The sequence below is a fragment of the Nematolebias whitei genome, chromosome 17 (assembly GCF_014905685.2).
Source record: "Nematolebias whitei isolate Nwh7 chromosome 17, NemWhi1, whole genome shotgun sequence".
NCBI lineage: Eukaryota > Metazoa > Chordata > Actinopteri > Cyprinodontiformes > Rivulidae > Nematolebias > Nematolebias whitei.
Genome location: NC_056514.1, coordinates 16,230,037 through 16,246,808, shown reverse-complemented (window position 1 = coordinate 16,246,808; position 16,772 = coordinate 16,230,037). Strand labels below are relative to the sequence as shown.

The window sequence follows — 16,772 nt, the reverse complement described above, 5'->3', positions numbered from 1 at the left end:
ACCCCCCCACCATGAAGAGGACACGCCACCGACCACCCCCACACACCGCCAACAGCCAAGCACGCACCCCCAGCCGACCGCCCGCCAGGCCCCGGCAGCCACCCTGGCCAGCGGGCCAACCATGGCACCCAAGAGCCAAGCTCAGGGGGTCCAAACAACCCCAGGGAGAGCACAGCGCCAGCACCGCCCATGGCAACCCCCAGACCCTGAACCCCCACATAGTCCTGGTCAACACCCGACGGCCTGCCCTTCTCCCGGACCCCACCCCCGGAATGGCAGTCAGGGAACTAGGTGGGTAGGAAGAGGAGAAAAAAATAAAATAAAATAAATAAATAACTAAAAATAAGACCCCGACACATACACCCCCACCCCTAGATGTGCTGTTGATGTGTGTTGTTGTATAGTGCCATTAAAAAGGAAAGAAGAAGGAGCAAAGGCTGGCATGGTGCCAGTTTCCCCTCCACCCCAACTCTATCCAAACCCTAGTGTCTAAATGCAACCGTTGTAAGTGAGCACAGGCACAGGGGGTGAGAGTAAGGTCATCCCACCACCCATAGCCATGTGCCCACCTCAAATTCCTATATATGAATGTCATGAGGATGTTATGAATGAATGTCTAAGGTGTACAATAAAATTGAGTCCCAGGTGGCTATGGTCAACAAAGATGTAAAATTGTTGCAGCACACCCGAGCCCAAACAACCCTAAATGTATGGAATTGAAATGAAGAGGGTGGAGGTGCATGGTGAGGGATGGGGAGAAATAACTGTGAGAGTAAATGCTCCCACAGGGGGTCAGCTCCCCCACTGCCCCAACAGCCCCCCCCCCCCCCAGCCCCCCAAGGTCCACCCAGGGATTGAGGCCAAGACACCTCTCCATCTGGACCGACCGTCAGGCCCGCTGAGCTCCAGACCAGAGAGGGACAGAGCCCCGAGGGCCGCCAGAAGCTGCACCAGCAGCCTACACACCCGAGGGCCACCAGGACCCCCACAGATCGCAGTCAGCCCGCTACCAGATGGAGCCAAACCCCACCAGGACGACCCGGCCAAGAGCGCCCGCCCAACCGCCGACAGTGCCAGGAAGCACCGGGAGCGAGCCCCCACCACAGGAAAGGGGCCAGCCAGCCGGCCATGCACAGTCCCGGGCCGCCCCCAAGGACATCCACCCCATCCCCACTCCAGAAGAAATACTACACCCACCCCTCATTCGGACATCTCTCAAAACACATAGCACACTAGACACCTAGGCTGGGTCAAACTACCCCCTCCTAGGGGCTACTGGTCATGCCCCCAAACACCCAACCCCCCAGCCCATGACCCACAACCCACCAGCGAGCCGAAGGCCCCCGCCCAGAACCGGGCACCAGAGCGCAAGCCGGCCCAGAGCCCGGCAACCCGCCCGCCAGAGCCCAAGATCCCCGAACCCCACAGGCCCAAGCCCGGGGGCGACAAGCCCCCAGAACCCCAAGCCCCCGCGCCCACCCCGAACCCACATCAGCACAGCCAGGCTACCAGATCGGTGACCCACGACCGCCGCCATAGACCACCTGAGGGCCTGCATGCAGCCACCAGCAGACATCCCCCAGAACCACCCAGGCCCTCCCCAGAGGGAAAGCAGTGCCCCCCTGCCCAGGTGCCCCCAAGAGCCCAGCCCCCGGCAACCCCCCCGGGGCCCCAAACCCATACACCCACCTCCACATCAACCCCAAGGCCCCACAAGGTCAGATCCCAGACTACCCACCCTCACTATGTAACGGAGCCGATCAAAGGAGCCCACAGAGATTGATCCAATGTGTCGGCAGATGCTGTTTCAAGACTAATATGATCTAACAGCAGATTTTTATACTGATTAATGCTAAGATTATTTTTATTTTTCCAATTCAGGAGTATGGTTTTCTTTGCGATGCATAAGGCAGTGAAAATCATGCGACATGTATTTTTTTCCAGGGTAACATCTTCCAAGATAGCCAATAAGCAAACAGACGGAGAGAGTGGAATATTACATTTCAGACATTTAGACAGTCTGGATGATGTTAAATGCAGATTTCAGAAGCTGGAAAGCCTTAGCAACTGTTTTAGCTCGACAATAAACAACTCTGTCATCAGCATAGAAATGTATGGATGCATTAGGGATGTTTTTACCTACATTATGTATGTAGATTGTAAAGAGGGTGGGTCCTAAGACTGAGCCTTGTGGTACACCATTGTTGACTGTTAAATAACTGGAGGAAGTACCATTATGTTGAACACATTGCCTCCGGTCTGAAAGATAGTTAGAGAACCAACCAATGGTGTGATCTGAGAAACCGATTTCTGAGAGTTTATGACACAAGATGTTATGATCCACAGTGTCAAAAGCTTTAGACAGGTCTAAGAAAAGTGCAGCACAATAATCCTTAGCATCCAGTGCTTCAACAACGTCATTAAGAACCTTCAGTGAAGCAGTGGTTGTGCTGTGTTGTTTCCTGAAACCAGATTGATGTGGAGGTAAGATGTTAAATGAGTCCAGGTAATTTTTGATTTGAGAGTTTATCAGTTTTTCTAGAACCTTGGCTAAAATGCAGAGTTTAGAGATTGGTCGATAGTTGTTCAGTGAGGTGGGGTCACCTCCCTTCAGCAAAGGAAGAACAAAGGCTGTTTTCCAAGTGTCTGGGATGGAGTTTTGTCTTATGGAGAGATTGAAGATGTGGGTCACAGGGACTGTGATGATATGAGCAGCCAGCCTTAAGAAATAAGGTGGAAGTTCATCTGGACCTGCAGATTTTTTAGGATCAAGATCTTTTAACAGTTTATTGACCTCACTGACTGAGAATGGAGAAAAAGAGAAGCTGTGATTAACTGAGGATTGACTTGTAGGAGGGATTTGATTTGTAGAAGTTTGGTTATTAAGTGAAGTGGCTGATTTTCCATTAGTTACTGTGTCAAATAAAGAACCAGAAGCAACAAAATGTTTGTTGAGACAGTTCAGGATCTCGTGCTTATTTGACACAGGAGCAGAGTTAACGAGAAGTTGTGATGGGAGGTCAGATGATTGGGGGGTGCCTGAGAGAGATTTAATTGTTTTCCAGAATCTGTTAGGGTCATTTAGATTTTTGGAGGACTGAGATAAGAAATAGTTTCGTTTTGCTGCTTTGACAACAGTTGTACATTTATTCCTCATCTGTCGAAAACTCAACCAATCAGTGTCTGAGTCAGATTTTCTCGCTGCGGCCCAAAGATGATCTCTCCTGTGCAGGAGGTCAGCTAGCTCTGGAGTAAACCAGGGGCTGTCTCGTCCCTTTATTCTGAACTGACGAAAAGGAGCATGTAAGTTCAGGAAATAAATGAAATTATTATGGAAATAGTTCCAAGCAGAGTTCACGTCATCAGTTAACAGAATACGATGCCAGTCAAAGTGAGACAGATCCCAGAGGAATGACTGTTCACAGAAATGTTTCAGATCCCTTTTTTTAATTAATCTGGGCTTAGAAGGTGGAAGTTTACTATTTCTTAAAGCCGCTGTCACACAATGATCACTCAAAAGATCAGCGAATACACCTGTACCAGGGAATTTGTGAGGCATATTAGTTAGAAACAGGTCTAAGATGGAGGAATTGTCAGGATGGCTTTTATTTAATCTGGTGGGGGAGTCGATCAGTTGGGTTAAATTAAAAGACAAGCAACATTCCTTGAATTTGTCACAGAGGGGGGTCGACTTACACCAATCAATGTTGAGATCTCCAGCCAAAAATATCTCTTTGAATTTTAAATTACCAAGGAATTCCTTAATGGCATTTAATGCTTCAGGTGAAGCTGTGGGGGGGCGGTAGCAGCAGACTACAGTTAAAACCTGGCCTCCATTCAAGGTGATGTTTACAGATAAGGCTTCAAACTGGTTTGGAATTGTTTTGAAAGTCACAAGACTTGAAACCAGAGTGTCTCTAATGTAAATAATGTGATAAAGGTCATTATTTTCCATAATGTAATGATAAAAATGAAACTTTCATATATTTCAGATTCATTGCACACCAACTGAAATATTTCAGGTCTTTAATTGTTTTAATACTGATGATTATGGCATACAGCTCATGAAAACCTGTCCTAAAAAATTAGCATATTTCATCCCACCAATGAAAGACAAGGGTTTTTAATACAAAAAACGTCAACCTTCAAATAATCATGTTCAGTTATGCACTCAATACTTGGTCGGGAATCCTTTTGCATGAATGACTGCTTCAATGCAGCGTGGCATGGAGGCAATCAGCCTGTGGCACTGCTGAGGTGTTATGGATGATTAATTTTTTACATTTACAAATTGAAATCTATTAGATAAATATGATTTAAACCAATTAAGAGCCATTCCTGTTATTCCAATATATTCATCTCTGTACTAGAATATTGTGATCAACTAAATCAAATGCAGCACTGAGGTCTAACAGGACCAGTGTAGACACCTGTCCATTATCAGAAGCCATGAGAATATCATTAGTAACTTTCACCAGTGCAGATTCAGTGCTATGATGATCTCTAAATCTAAACCCTGACTGAAACTCTTCAAAAAGATTATTTCTTTTCAGGCTCATGGCTGATCAGAGCTTTGTGGTAGTAAAAAGGGTATTGGGTGAGGATGGTCATAATGTTTTGGCTGATCATTTGAAGGACTCCTTTACTTATCACAAGGCTTTGGCTTTGCTGTAGTTGTGCTTCTACAGAAGAAGTAAAAAATTGTTTCTAAGAATAATCTGTTTATCTCTGACCACCAGTGGGTTATTCCACATGTCACTGGTGCCACGTCATGGAGAGGGAGTCTTTCCAGGATGAAGAAATTGGCAAAATCCTTAGTGACAACTTTATCTGCATCAAACTAGACAGGGAGGAAAGACCTGATGTGGACAAGGTCTATATGACCTTTGTACAGGTACATGCCTTCAAACATTTACAATGTCAGACTTACAGCCGTTTGTAGCTTTTTAAATATTTTGTTACTCATGATTCCAGGCAACAAGTGGACGTGGTGGCTGGCCTATGAGCGTTTGGTTAACTCCTGACCTGCGACCTTTTATTGGAGGTACTTACTTCCCCCCCAGAGACCAAGGAAGACAACCTGGATTAAAGACAGTTCTGCTTAGAATCATTGAACAGGTAGCAGTGCTTTCTTCACATACACATGCCAATGAATCAGTAGTAACCTGAAAATATGTAGCCTGAGATGATCAGAATGAACATCTGTAGTTTGAGATAGAGAGGAATGTAATTAAATGCCATAAAGTCTGACTGTCGTTTTTCAGTGGCAGAACAACCGTGCTGCTTTGGAGTCAACTGGTGTGAGGATACTCGAGGCTCTTAAGAAAGCCACAGCCATCAGTGCAAACCCAGGAGAAAGCCTTCCACTGGCCCCAGATGTTGCTAAGCGCTGCTTCCAGCAGCTGGCCCATTCTTACGAGGAGGAGTACGGAGGCTTTAGGGATGCTCCAAAGTTTCCTTCACCAGGTAGAATCCCCTGGTGTCCTTTCAAATAATGTTTGCACTATAGCTTTTCTAGGTTTCAACAGGTTCAAGAGAGTTCAAGAGGACTATAGTTCTATTTCTCCTTATGGTTTTATTACTGAACAGAGACCAAACATGAAGCTACTTCTTTAAAGAATTTTGCAGAGCCTTCTGGTTTTTGTCATTAGTTTCTTATTGGTAGATGAGTTTTTATTGCCACATCACAGTGTCAGATTTGTCATTTAAATAAGAATAGAGGCAAAAATGAAATCTAAAGACAAGGCTAAAGAACAAAGTCTCAATAAAATTTGTGTTTGGTTGTTATTTTAGATCTTACAATCTGAAATGCTAATAAAAAACACTTAGACCTCATCACAGCATTGCAAGAAATTCACCAGGTTGCTCTGTACCGGTATGTTTCATTATACTGACTAGGGTAAAGTGGAAACCTTTCTTTAAATCATTTAACCTTTATCAAAATATACATTATACACTATTACTGCCTGCTAAGAAGTGCTTGTCAAGTTATCTTCTTGTAATATAGAGAATTCTTATTAGCTTCTTGTATATTTTTATCCTTAATTTCTCAAATTAGTGTTGTGACAAAAAGATAAGGGAGACAGGAAGACCCAGCTTGTTGATTTTTAACAAATTATTACAAAAAGAAATGTTAAGCCGAACATCCTATACATGAGCTAGATCTAAGCAGTAGAATCTGTTTGACCTCGTATTGTCAGAGGGTGCATTTGAACAAAGCTTATCTGTAAAACAATACCAACAGTATTTTTTATACCTAGAAGGCAGAGGGCAACACGACTTTACATTGAACTGTGATACTGTTTACAGGACACTTCTATTACACCTCATCTCAGCCTGTCAGTGTCTTGTCAGTGAATCACATCTGCAACAAAAGAAGAAGAAGTAGAATAGTAGAAACATTTGGTAATAAATGCATAGCGACTTTCTTGTTTTGACAAGTTTAGTTTTAAGTATTTTGGAACTGTTTTCTCATTACAAAATCTTGCAACAATATTTTGTTGATGGTAAATGAATACATGTTGTTACCATGTTTGGCTATCCAGTGATAGATTTTCATTCATTCAACCTTTATTTATACAGGTTAGTCTCATTGAGCCTTGGCGACTCATTTACAACTGAGACCTGTTTTTTAACAAAGAATGATGACAATAGTAGACATTCATAAAAGAAAGCATGTTAATTAATAAAAATAAATGAAAGAAAATTGTGTTATAAAACTAAACAAAAAACAGCTAGATTGTAAAGTGATGTAAAATACTAGAATACTAAAAACAGGAACATGGCTGCGTTGGTTTTTGCCATGAACTTAGCAGTTGTTTGAAGCCACTCAGAGAGGTCAAGGTCGAGAGCTTCAGGTCTTTTTTCAATGTATTCCAGGAAACGGGAGCTGAGTAGGAGAAGGCCGTTTTGCCTAGTTCAGTCCGCACTGAAGGAACACTGCATGTAATAAAGTCTTGAGAGCGCACGCTGTAGCTGCACTCACTTAGTGACATGTAGGAGGAGATGTATAATGGCAGGAATGTATATTAGGGATGCACGGTATTGGATTTTTGGTCAATGTCCGACATGCTGATATGTTAAAACTTATTTGGCCGATAACCGATAACGTTATTTTATATACTTTCCTTTGTCAGAACATCGCCCTCTTATTTAGGCTTATTAGTTACAAAAATTGTGCAACAGCTGTAAGAGCTGGTGACATATATTCAGTAACAGCCAAATGATATGCAGAGCACTTTAACTTATATTAAATGAAAAGTGTTCAATGTCATTTATTAGCATTAGTTGCCTGCGATGCTGTCTCACTTGTGGAGGCTTGTTCCACGTTCCTAGCTGGGGTAACGCTACGTTGGAAAAATATCTCAGACTGGGGACGATGTAGTGAGGCTCAACATAGTCCTAAAATCTTCGGAATCTGACATCCTCAATGAAAAAAAAAATCTTTCACACCGCTGCCATTTTGACTTCTTTCTCTCCGCCGTGATCAGATCAGGTGCGCGAGTGACATCATCACGTTGTGCTGATGCTGCAGGCATCCTTGTCACTGGGTTGTCATATAAAAACAGCATATTTTATATCGGTGAGTTATTTTGATGGAATGGCCGATGTTCGATATTGAACTTTAATGCAAATATTGGCCGATGCCAATACCATGCCGATAATATTGTGCATCCCTAATGCATATATGTATTGTATATGCAAATGCATTATCAAGTTCAGACAGCTTCACATACCTTCTGCAGCAAGAGAAGACATCAAATATATGATTGAATAAACTTGTTTAATTTTTTTGTAGTTTAAAATATATATATTTTGGAATAATGCATGATGCATGTTTTAACCAAAATACAGCTTTGTTGGCTTGAATATCTCATATCTCAATACCTCATCTGTTACCATTTCTTATTTTCTTCTTATTTTTCTACTTTCTCCCTCTTTCCTTTCTCTCTCTGTGCCTTCATAGTGAATCTGATGTTCCTCATGTCTTACTGGTCTGAGAATCGCTCCACTTCAGAAGGAGTGGAGGCGCTCCAGATGGCCTTGCACACACTGAGAATGATGGCACTGGGAGGCATCCGTGACCACGTGGCACAGGTTCATAGTGCAGTGAAAATGTTTAAAACATTTCATAAAAGATTTTACATACACTGTATCTGTACATATTTTTATTTTAGTTCATACCAATAGTTTGGACACATCAGCCTTAACATTATTACAGAAAACAGGTAAAAATAGGCAAATGCTAAATGACTAGATTGTTGCAGCTAGAGTTTTTGTAAAATTTAGATGTGGTTAGACTCATTAAAAGAGCTGCAAGAAAGACAAGAACTCAGATCAGTTATTACAGGGGTCTAAGCCACATCCAGAGACACGTATGTGTTGCACGCTAGCTTAGCATTACGTTAGTGCCGGCAGTTGTCGACTGGGGTGGGAGAAGGGTTGTAGTATGCATGAGAGAAGCGGAGCACTACGTCTGTAGTGTCATAGCTAGCACTCTGTTTTGCATGCCCAAGTATAGGGGCGCGCATGTTTTGTTTGTACATGTTGTGCATTGGATGAAGCACATTTTGGTAGGCAGGGCGTTTGCTTCTGTTGACAGGGCACCTTCCTTTCATAATGGTAGGGAAAATACTGATATACAGTATGCATATATATATATATATATATATATATATATATATAAAAACAAGACTCCAAAAAAGTTGGGACACTAAACAAATTGTGAATAAAAACTGAATGCAATGATGTGGAGGTGCCAACATCTAATATTTTATTCAGAATAGAACACAAATCACAGATCAAAAGTTTAAACTGAGAGATTGTATCATTTTAAGGGAAATATCTGTTGTTTCCTAATTTCATGGCGTCAACAAATCCCCAAAAATTGAGACAAGTCCATTTTTACCACTGTGTGGCATCCCCCCTTCTTCTTACAACACTCAACAGACGTCTGGGGACAGAGGAGACCAGTTTCTCAAGTTTAGAAATAGGAATGCTCTTCCATTCATGTCTAATACAGGCCTCTAACTGTTCGATCGTCTTGGGCCTTCTTTGTCGCACCTTCCTATTTATGATGCGCCAAATGTTCTCTATAGGTGAAAGATCTGGACTGCAGGCTGGCCATTTCAGTACCCGGATCCTTCTCCTACGTAGCCATGATGTTGTGATTGCTGCAGAATGTGGTCTGGCATTATCTTGTTGAAAAATGCAGGGTCTTCCCTGAAAGAGATGACATCTAGATGGGAGCATATGTTGTTCTAGAACCTGAACATAGTTCTCTGCATTAATGGTGCCTTTCCAGACATGCAAGCTGCCCATGCCACAAGCGCTCATGCAACCCCATACCATCAGTGATGCAGGCTTCTGAACGGAGCGTTGATAACAACTTGGGCTATCCTTGTCCTCTCTGGTCCGGATGACATGGCCTCCCAGTGTTCCATAAAGAACTTCCAATCGTGACTCATCTGACCACAGAACAGTCTTCCATTTTGCCACACTCCATTTTAAATGACCTCTGGCCCAGTGCAAACGTCTGAGCTTGTGGAGCTTGCTTAGAAATGGCTTCCTCTTTGCACTGTAGAGTTTCAGCTGGCAACGGCGGATGGCATGGTGGATTGTGTTCACTGACAATGCTTTCTGGAAGTATTCCTGAGCCCATTCTGTTATTTCCTTGACAGTGGCATTCCTGTTTGAGGTGCAGTGACGTTCAAGGGCCCGGAGATCACAAGCATCCAGTAGAGTTATTCGGCCTTGACCCTTACGCACAGCGATTGTTCCAGATTCTCTGAATCTTTTGATGATGTTATGCACGGTTGATGATGATAACTTAAAAGTCTTTGCTATTTTACACTGGGTAACACCATTCTGGTATTGCTGCACTATCTTTCTGCGCAACAATGGTGGAATTGGTGATCCTCTTACCATCTTGGCTTCTGAGAGACACAGACACTCTGAGAAGCTCTTTTTATATCCAATCATGTTGTCAATTGACCTAATTAGTTTTAATTGGTCTTCCAGCTGTTCGTTATATGCTCAATTTCCTTTTTCCAGCAACTTATTGCTACTTGTCCCAACTTTTTTGGGATTTGTTGACACTGTGAAATTTTGAATCAACATATTTTTCCTTTAAAATGTTACATTTACTCAGATTAAACTTTTGATCTGTCATCTATGTTATATTACGAATAAAACATTGACATTTGCCATCTCCACATCATTGCATTCAGTTTTTATTCACAATTTGTTTAGTGTCCCAACTTTTTTGGAATCCGGTTTGTGTATATATATATATATATAAATATATATACATATACTGCACATCCATTATCTTTACCCTCTTCTTTCTTTTTGGGTAGGTTCACTGGTGCCCATGTCCAGCAGTCACTGTGTGAGAGGCAAGGGACACTCTGGACAGGTCTTCAGTCCATCACAGGGACATATAGAGACAAACGAGACAAACAACCATTCACTCTCTCACTCACACCTAGGGACAATTTAGAGTCACCAATCAGCCTAACATGCATGTTTTTGTCTGTGGGAGGAAACTGTAGTACCTGGAGAAAACCTACACATGCACGAAGAGAACATGCAAACTCAACCCAGAAAAGGCCCCTGGAAAGGGATTTGAATCGGCAACCTTCTCACTGAGAGGCAGCAGCTCTACCAGTTGCGCCACCGTGCTGCCCTGTACCTGTGATCTTATTCCTTATTTTCTTCATTCTTGTCACTTTCAAGGAGAAAGTATCTTCAGTTTTGCCACTTCCAGTTATTTTTTTTTTTGTCAGTCCTACTGGTCATATTACTTTTTTTCCCCTTTGACCTTTGCTGACACTTTTGTCACAAATTACTCCTGAAATTTTTCTCCATCCACTCCATCCTGCCTGGACTCTTTTTTTCACCTCTTTACCACACACCCATTTTCATGGACAGTGGACCCCAAGTACTTGAAGTCCTGCATCTTTGTGACCTCTGCTCCTTGTAGTCTCACTGTTCCACCAACCTCACTCTCATTCACACACATGTACTCTGTCTTACTACGGCTGACTTTCATTCCTCTTCTTTCAGAGTCAGAGTCAGAGTCAGAGTTTCTTTATTGTCATTCGCACCTGTAGATGAACTTGGCGTAGTTTGTCCCTTTCTTCATCAGATGTCAGAGCGTCGACTTGTGCGACCACCTGATCAATCTGTGATGAGACTGATAAGGGTTCTTGCTCCTTGGGGAGCTCCAACGAATCCCTTCCTGAGTCGTCGGGCCTGTCTATGGGTAAAACACCATAGGTTTGAGGTCCTTGGTCGACGTCATTGGTTGAGAAAAGAGCTATGGCCTGTGTTGGTTCCGTGAACCATACTGGCCCAGCTTCTTGACTCGGTACCAGGTTATCTGGGAGTCCTCCCAGAAATGGAATGCCTAGTTCAAAATCATGAAAGTCGGTTGAAATCAACCATCCCAGCATAGTGTTTTTTGGGATCAGCACCTCATCCATGCCAGTGTTACACACAGCAATAGATGTGGTTCTGGAGTCAAGACTCACCTGGTTCGTGGTTTCCACGGACAGTCCCAAGTTGAAAAATGCAGGAGAGGGTTGAAAATATGCCTGTTTATGGCTAATAGCTTGTCCAGCTATTATGTGGATTCGCACCATTAGGTTAATCACCTGTGGTGGTACTGTGGTGTCTTGGTTGCTAGCAACCTGGCAGGCCTCTGGAATGGTCTGCCCAGCCTTAAGGCTCGCTGTGTCTAGCACAGGAGGATCCTTTGTGGCTGGTTTGAGGGACCACAGCACCTTGTTGATGGTGTCCACATGGACACCCAACCTTACCAAAATGTCAGAGCCTATGTAGGATGCATGTGGTAAGTTTTGGATAACGAGAAACGGGTGAACCAGTTCTCGTTGATTCCAGTTCAGTTTTAGGTTAATGACTCCTTCTGCGGTCATTACCTGTGAACTATTGGGAATTAATGGAAAGCGGAAAGCTTTTTTAATTAGTTCTAGACCAACGTGTTTGTGAACCAAGGTTTCGTAGAAAGCTCGGTTAATTGCCGATTTATCTGTCCACAGAGACAGAACAGCATCGTTGGTGTGGGACCCTTGGATCTCTACACCCTTAACTACCAGTGGTAGGTAGTGTTTGGTGGACTCTGGCTGCTCCAGCTCACAGAGGATGCTGTCTTGTTGAGTCAGAGTTTGGACCTCTTGGTGGGTCTCTTTGGTTTCACATGGTGTCAGAGGAGTACTCACCGGACTCATGTCCTTGGCTGAGGAGTCCTGTGCGCCTTCCGCGGTACCTGCTGTTGGGCAGTCTGTGTCACACTCCGGAGGCGTATCGATTGGCAGTGGCTTGCTCACTGTTGTCCACATTGTTTGATCACCATAATCTATAATCGCGCCGAAGCGATTTATAAAATCCTGGCCAACCAAAAATGGGAATGAGTCAACACGAGACACGTGTACTGGGTGGTACAGCGTCATATTGCCAATCTGCATGTGAACCATTGCTATAGCTGTCAGGGTTGTTTTTTTTTCTGAGAGACCCTGCATTTCTATAGCACATTCAGAGAGAGGTATTATCCTGTTAACACTGGCAGCGGCCGTCCTCAGCTCCTCGAACAGTTTAGCTGACATAATTGTTATGTCTGCTCCACCGTCCAAGAGTGCTTCGTGTGTGAGGACACCTTCGAGTGTTACTGACAGGTACGCCTTTTTGGCGACCCCCCTTCTGATAAAGTTACACAGAAACCTTTTGGGTTTTTTCTGACGCTTCTTCACGCGTTCAGCCTTATCTGTGTAATCTTGGTTTGTCTGAACCGTCAGCACAGCAGAAGCTGTTTCTGAGTGTTCAGCTTGCGATGACTCGTCATCGTTCGTGTGTGTGTTTACCCCCCCTTCTTCCGATGAGGGGTTGTTTGAGGCAACAACAGCAATGTCTTGGTGTGTTCCACCGACATCTGTTATGTTGTCATTCGCGCCCTCAGATGTAATAGGAATTACATTACTGCAAAGTGCTCCTGGTTGGGTTCCCGTGTCAGTGTGTTTCAAAGTTTCTAACAACCTGCGTAGTTTCTCTGTCTCTTCCGAGCTCAGAGGTGTAGGGCCTTGTTTCTGGAACTTTTGTGATTTATTCGCCTCGGTTCGTTTCATCCGAGGTGGGGGACGGTCAGGTACGTCTTGCGGGGGTTCCTTTACGTACTGCCCCTGACGATATGGTTTCTCATATCGTTGCGTCCTGCGCTCACCCATTTTTCGATAATCACTGGCTTCCTCTGAAAGAGGAGCCTTTTTGTCCCAGCGAGCACCTTCAGGACGCGGTTTGTTAGCTTGAACAGACTGTTTTCTCTCTTTCTTCTTAGGAGGAGGCGGCGAAGCACGTCGTCCTTCTAGTTCAAGAGGGAGGGGTTTAACCTTTACACTAGGAAACACTTCTATGGGCGTCTTAGCATGAGAACATGCTTCAAACACATTCACAGCACACTGCTTAATCTCACTGATGGATTTTTCTCTGAAATTTGCCATCATTTGTACTGATTTTTTAAAATCAGAGTGGAGATTTTTGCTGAAAACAAACTTAAAACCATCATCTTCTTCCATTCCGGTCTCATTTCTGTTACCAAAATAAGCTTGGAAGATTCTTTTGTAATAAACTTTTGGATGTTCAGTTTTACCCTGCGTGACCTTGTCTGCAGCCGGGAAACCAGCAGGTCCCGTGCAGGGGTCGTATTCTCTGATCAAAGCTTCACACAGAAGGTTGTAATCCCTCTTCGTTGCATCTGGTAGACGCTCGATGAAGGTGAACACCTCTCTGTCCGAAGTGAGCCGTATCAGACTGATCTTATCCTCTGTCGTAGCATTAGGATAAGAGCCCAATCTGAACTCCAGATCTTTGAGATACGCTTTTGTTCCAGCTGACCCCATCGGTCCGGGAACGAAACGTTGTACATATTTTGAGATCTTCTGCAAATCATCCATTGAAGGAGACTGTATCACCGGTCTAACTTGTGTGACTGGTGGTGCAGACTGGTCAAGGCCTGCCCCTACCGCCCATGGTGGGGGTGGGGGTGGCTGATAAGGGTTGGGAGGAGGAGGTGCATATTGGTGCAGGTCTGTCCCCACCCTCCGAGATGGGGGTGGAGAGGACTGCATGGTGTCAGGAGGAAGAGGTGCAAGTGGGTGCAGGTCTGTCCCTACCACCCGTGGTGGGGATAGAGATGACTGCATGGTGTATACCGATTCAGTGAGTTGATATCGGTGCAGGTCCATCCCCGCCGCCCGAGATGGGGTTGGGGGTGGCCGCATGGCGTTAGGAGGAAGAGGTGCAAGTGGGTGCAGACCCGTCCTTATCCCCCGGGTTGGGGGTGTTGAAACGGGGCTAAGGGGAGGAGGTGCAACAGCACCTGTCTGGGGTGGTTGTAGCTGACCCTGTTCGTTTCTGAGTCTCAAACCAGCTTGCTCCATGTCAGAAATCAGGTTTGTAGCTGTAGCAAGTTTCTCCTCACAAGCTGTCAGGCGCTTATGTGTCGTCTGATTTTCACCTTGTAAATTCAGCCAATTTCGGAGTATTATCTCCTTGTCTGCCTTGCAATCGTCCCGTTCCTTTAATGCCACCTGCAACTGTGCTTGTAACACATTGTTATCTGCACACGCGGCTTGGTACGCCTTTTCCTTAGCCGCAATCCTCTCCTCATATGATTGAGCCTGTTCTGACAGCTCAGTCTTTGAGAGGTCCCTATCAGTCTGAATTTGTTGTTTCAGCAACTCAGATGCATTCAACAATTCGTCACACCTCTCCTTTTCAGACTCATATCCGCCGAACAGCAAGACATTTCGTTCAACCAGACGGTCCAATTCCGCCTTCAGAAGCAGAGCAATTTTTTCTAACCGTTCACGGCTGGATTTTGTGTCCTCCTTCACTTTAGCTGCTTTTGACAACCTCTGCAGCTCCTCATATCTTTGATCATCATCAAGGTCTAGCAATTGCTCTAATTGTTTACCAATAATTGAATTTGTTAAAATATGTAAAGCTGTCTCGACAGCATCTCCGGATTGTAAGGGGTCAGTGTTTACATCTTCGTCCGCCATTATCCGCTATTTAGAAATTAAATAGGAGATGTAAATGTTTAGGTGGTAAAAGAAAATCAGAAAAATCTCTTTTTCCTGATAAGTTTACTCTCATTTAGTGATTTATCAATTAAACGTGCGTTATCTTCTAGCAAATGAGTAAACTTTTTCCAACTTTGTGAATATCTGTAACTGTATCTTATTTAAAAGTTTCTAAATTTTTATTTTGTACCTGTTTCTCAAGGATTTATCAGTGAATAAAAATTCGTTCGGTAAATGCTCTCTGCATAAATACCTTCATAACTTTTAAAATGCAAGATAACAGAGTTTATTCAACTTTTGAGGAACGGTTAATAACTCAAAAATGCCTTTAAAAAGAAAACACGTTTAATTTCACTAAAATAACCTAAAAACGAAGTGAAACCTGTGATCCCACGTCTTCTCCAGAAGATGTCAGTACAACCTCAACAATTTTAACTCCGACACTGTTTGTGTTGTCCACTAGGGGAGCTATAACTTCCTGTGGCGTTCGGTTGACATCCTGTTGTTAGCCGCTTAGCTTAAAGTAAGCTTCGGCTAAACTCGGTCAAAATCAACATTTCTGAACGTATTTTTTACACAAACGTGGCAAAATTTTAGCAATTAGACTTCGAAGCATGAAACATGAGTTTCGTGGGACAATATTGCAGCTTTATTTAGTGATTTTATTCCCCAATGAAAACGAATTTTCACTTCCGGGTCACGTGACTGAAATCACCAATGAAAAAGCAGCGCAGGGTTGAGAGGAAGTTACGTAGGCACACATTCACCCTCCTCAGCAAATCAGAGCGCTCCACCACAGCGAATTCAACCAATCATGAAACGTTAGCAACTAGCATGCTAGATTAGCGTCCACTTTTTCGTCTTGTAAACTGTCAAAATGCACTTTTTCTGTTAAAATTTGTAACGATTAACTCTGAGCTGTACGGAGTCTGTTACTCCGGTCTCAGAAACGTCTTTTAAACTATTTAAACAACTCGTTCGAACTTTTCAGAACCGAACCGGTCCACAGAACCGAACCTCCGTCCGTTTGGACCTCAGTTTAAACAGAATACACACATAACAGGCGTACAATTTCAGCTTTCACAAGACTCAACGACACAATCCCAGCTTTAAAACATTGCCAGCGTAACACAGCGTAAAGTTGCAGAGCCGAGCTCCAAGCTAGACTTCAAAGGGCGCAGCCCCCAGCACGCTGCGTAACCATGCACTGTTTTGACTGCTACTTTCCACATGCCAACATTTAAAATCAATTTTTACACGGTTACAGTCCATTTATGAACACGTAGCGGGCCACCAATATGTAGATGAACAGATGCTCAGATATATTCATCAATTAACACGGATTCCTCATTTTTCTGGACTGAATAAAACGTGCATTGAATTTAAGGAAATGCAAACGTGAGACGTCATTTATATTTGACCCATCAAAATGAATGCGGTCATTTATTTACAGAATCAAAGTTTAACATCAAACATTTACATTAATTTGGCAAATTATGAAAATAACAACATAAGCAATCAATCAGGAAAAATCATACGGCCATGATTTTTCCGTTGCTTCACCACAGACATTTATGAAAACTGTACAATTATGATCTTTTACCCACACGGATGTGGATGAGCACTTTACACAGACATTTCTAAAATATCTGGAAGAATTTCTACTTGAGAGAA

At 43.5% G+C, this 16,772-nt stretch overlaps 1 protein-coding gene across 1 annotated transcript in view; it reads left to right on the top strand.

The window, feature by feature from the left end:
• The window catches only part of spata20 (spermatogenesis associated 20), a 150,072-nt gene that overhangs the window by 42,071 nt on the left and 91,229 nt on the right, over nt 1–16,772 (top strand). Inside the window, exons 4-7 of the mRNA XM_037691269.1 lie at nt 4,740–4,894; nt 4,975–5,118; nt 5,265–5,466; nt 7,967–8,097. Coding sequence (XP_037547197.1) covers nt 4,740–4,894; nt 4,975–5,118; nt 5,265–5,466; nt 7,967–8,097 — 632 coding nt within the window. The remainder of the gene's footprint in view (nt 1–4,739; nt 4,895–4,974; nt 5,119–5,264; nt 5,467–7,966; nt 8,098–16,772) is intronic.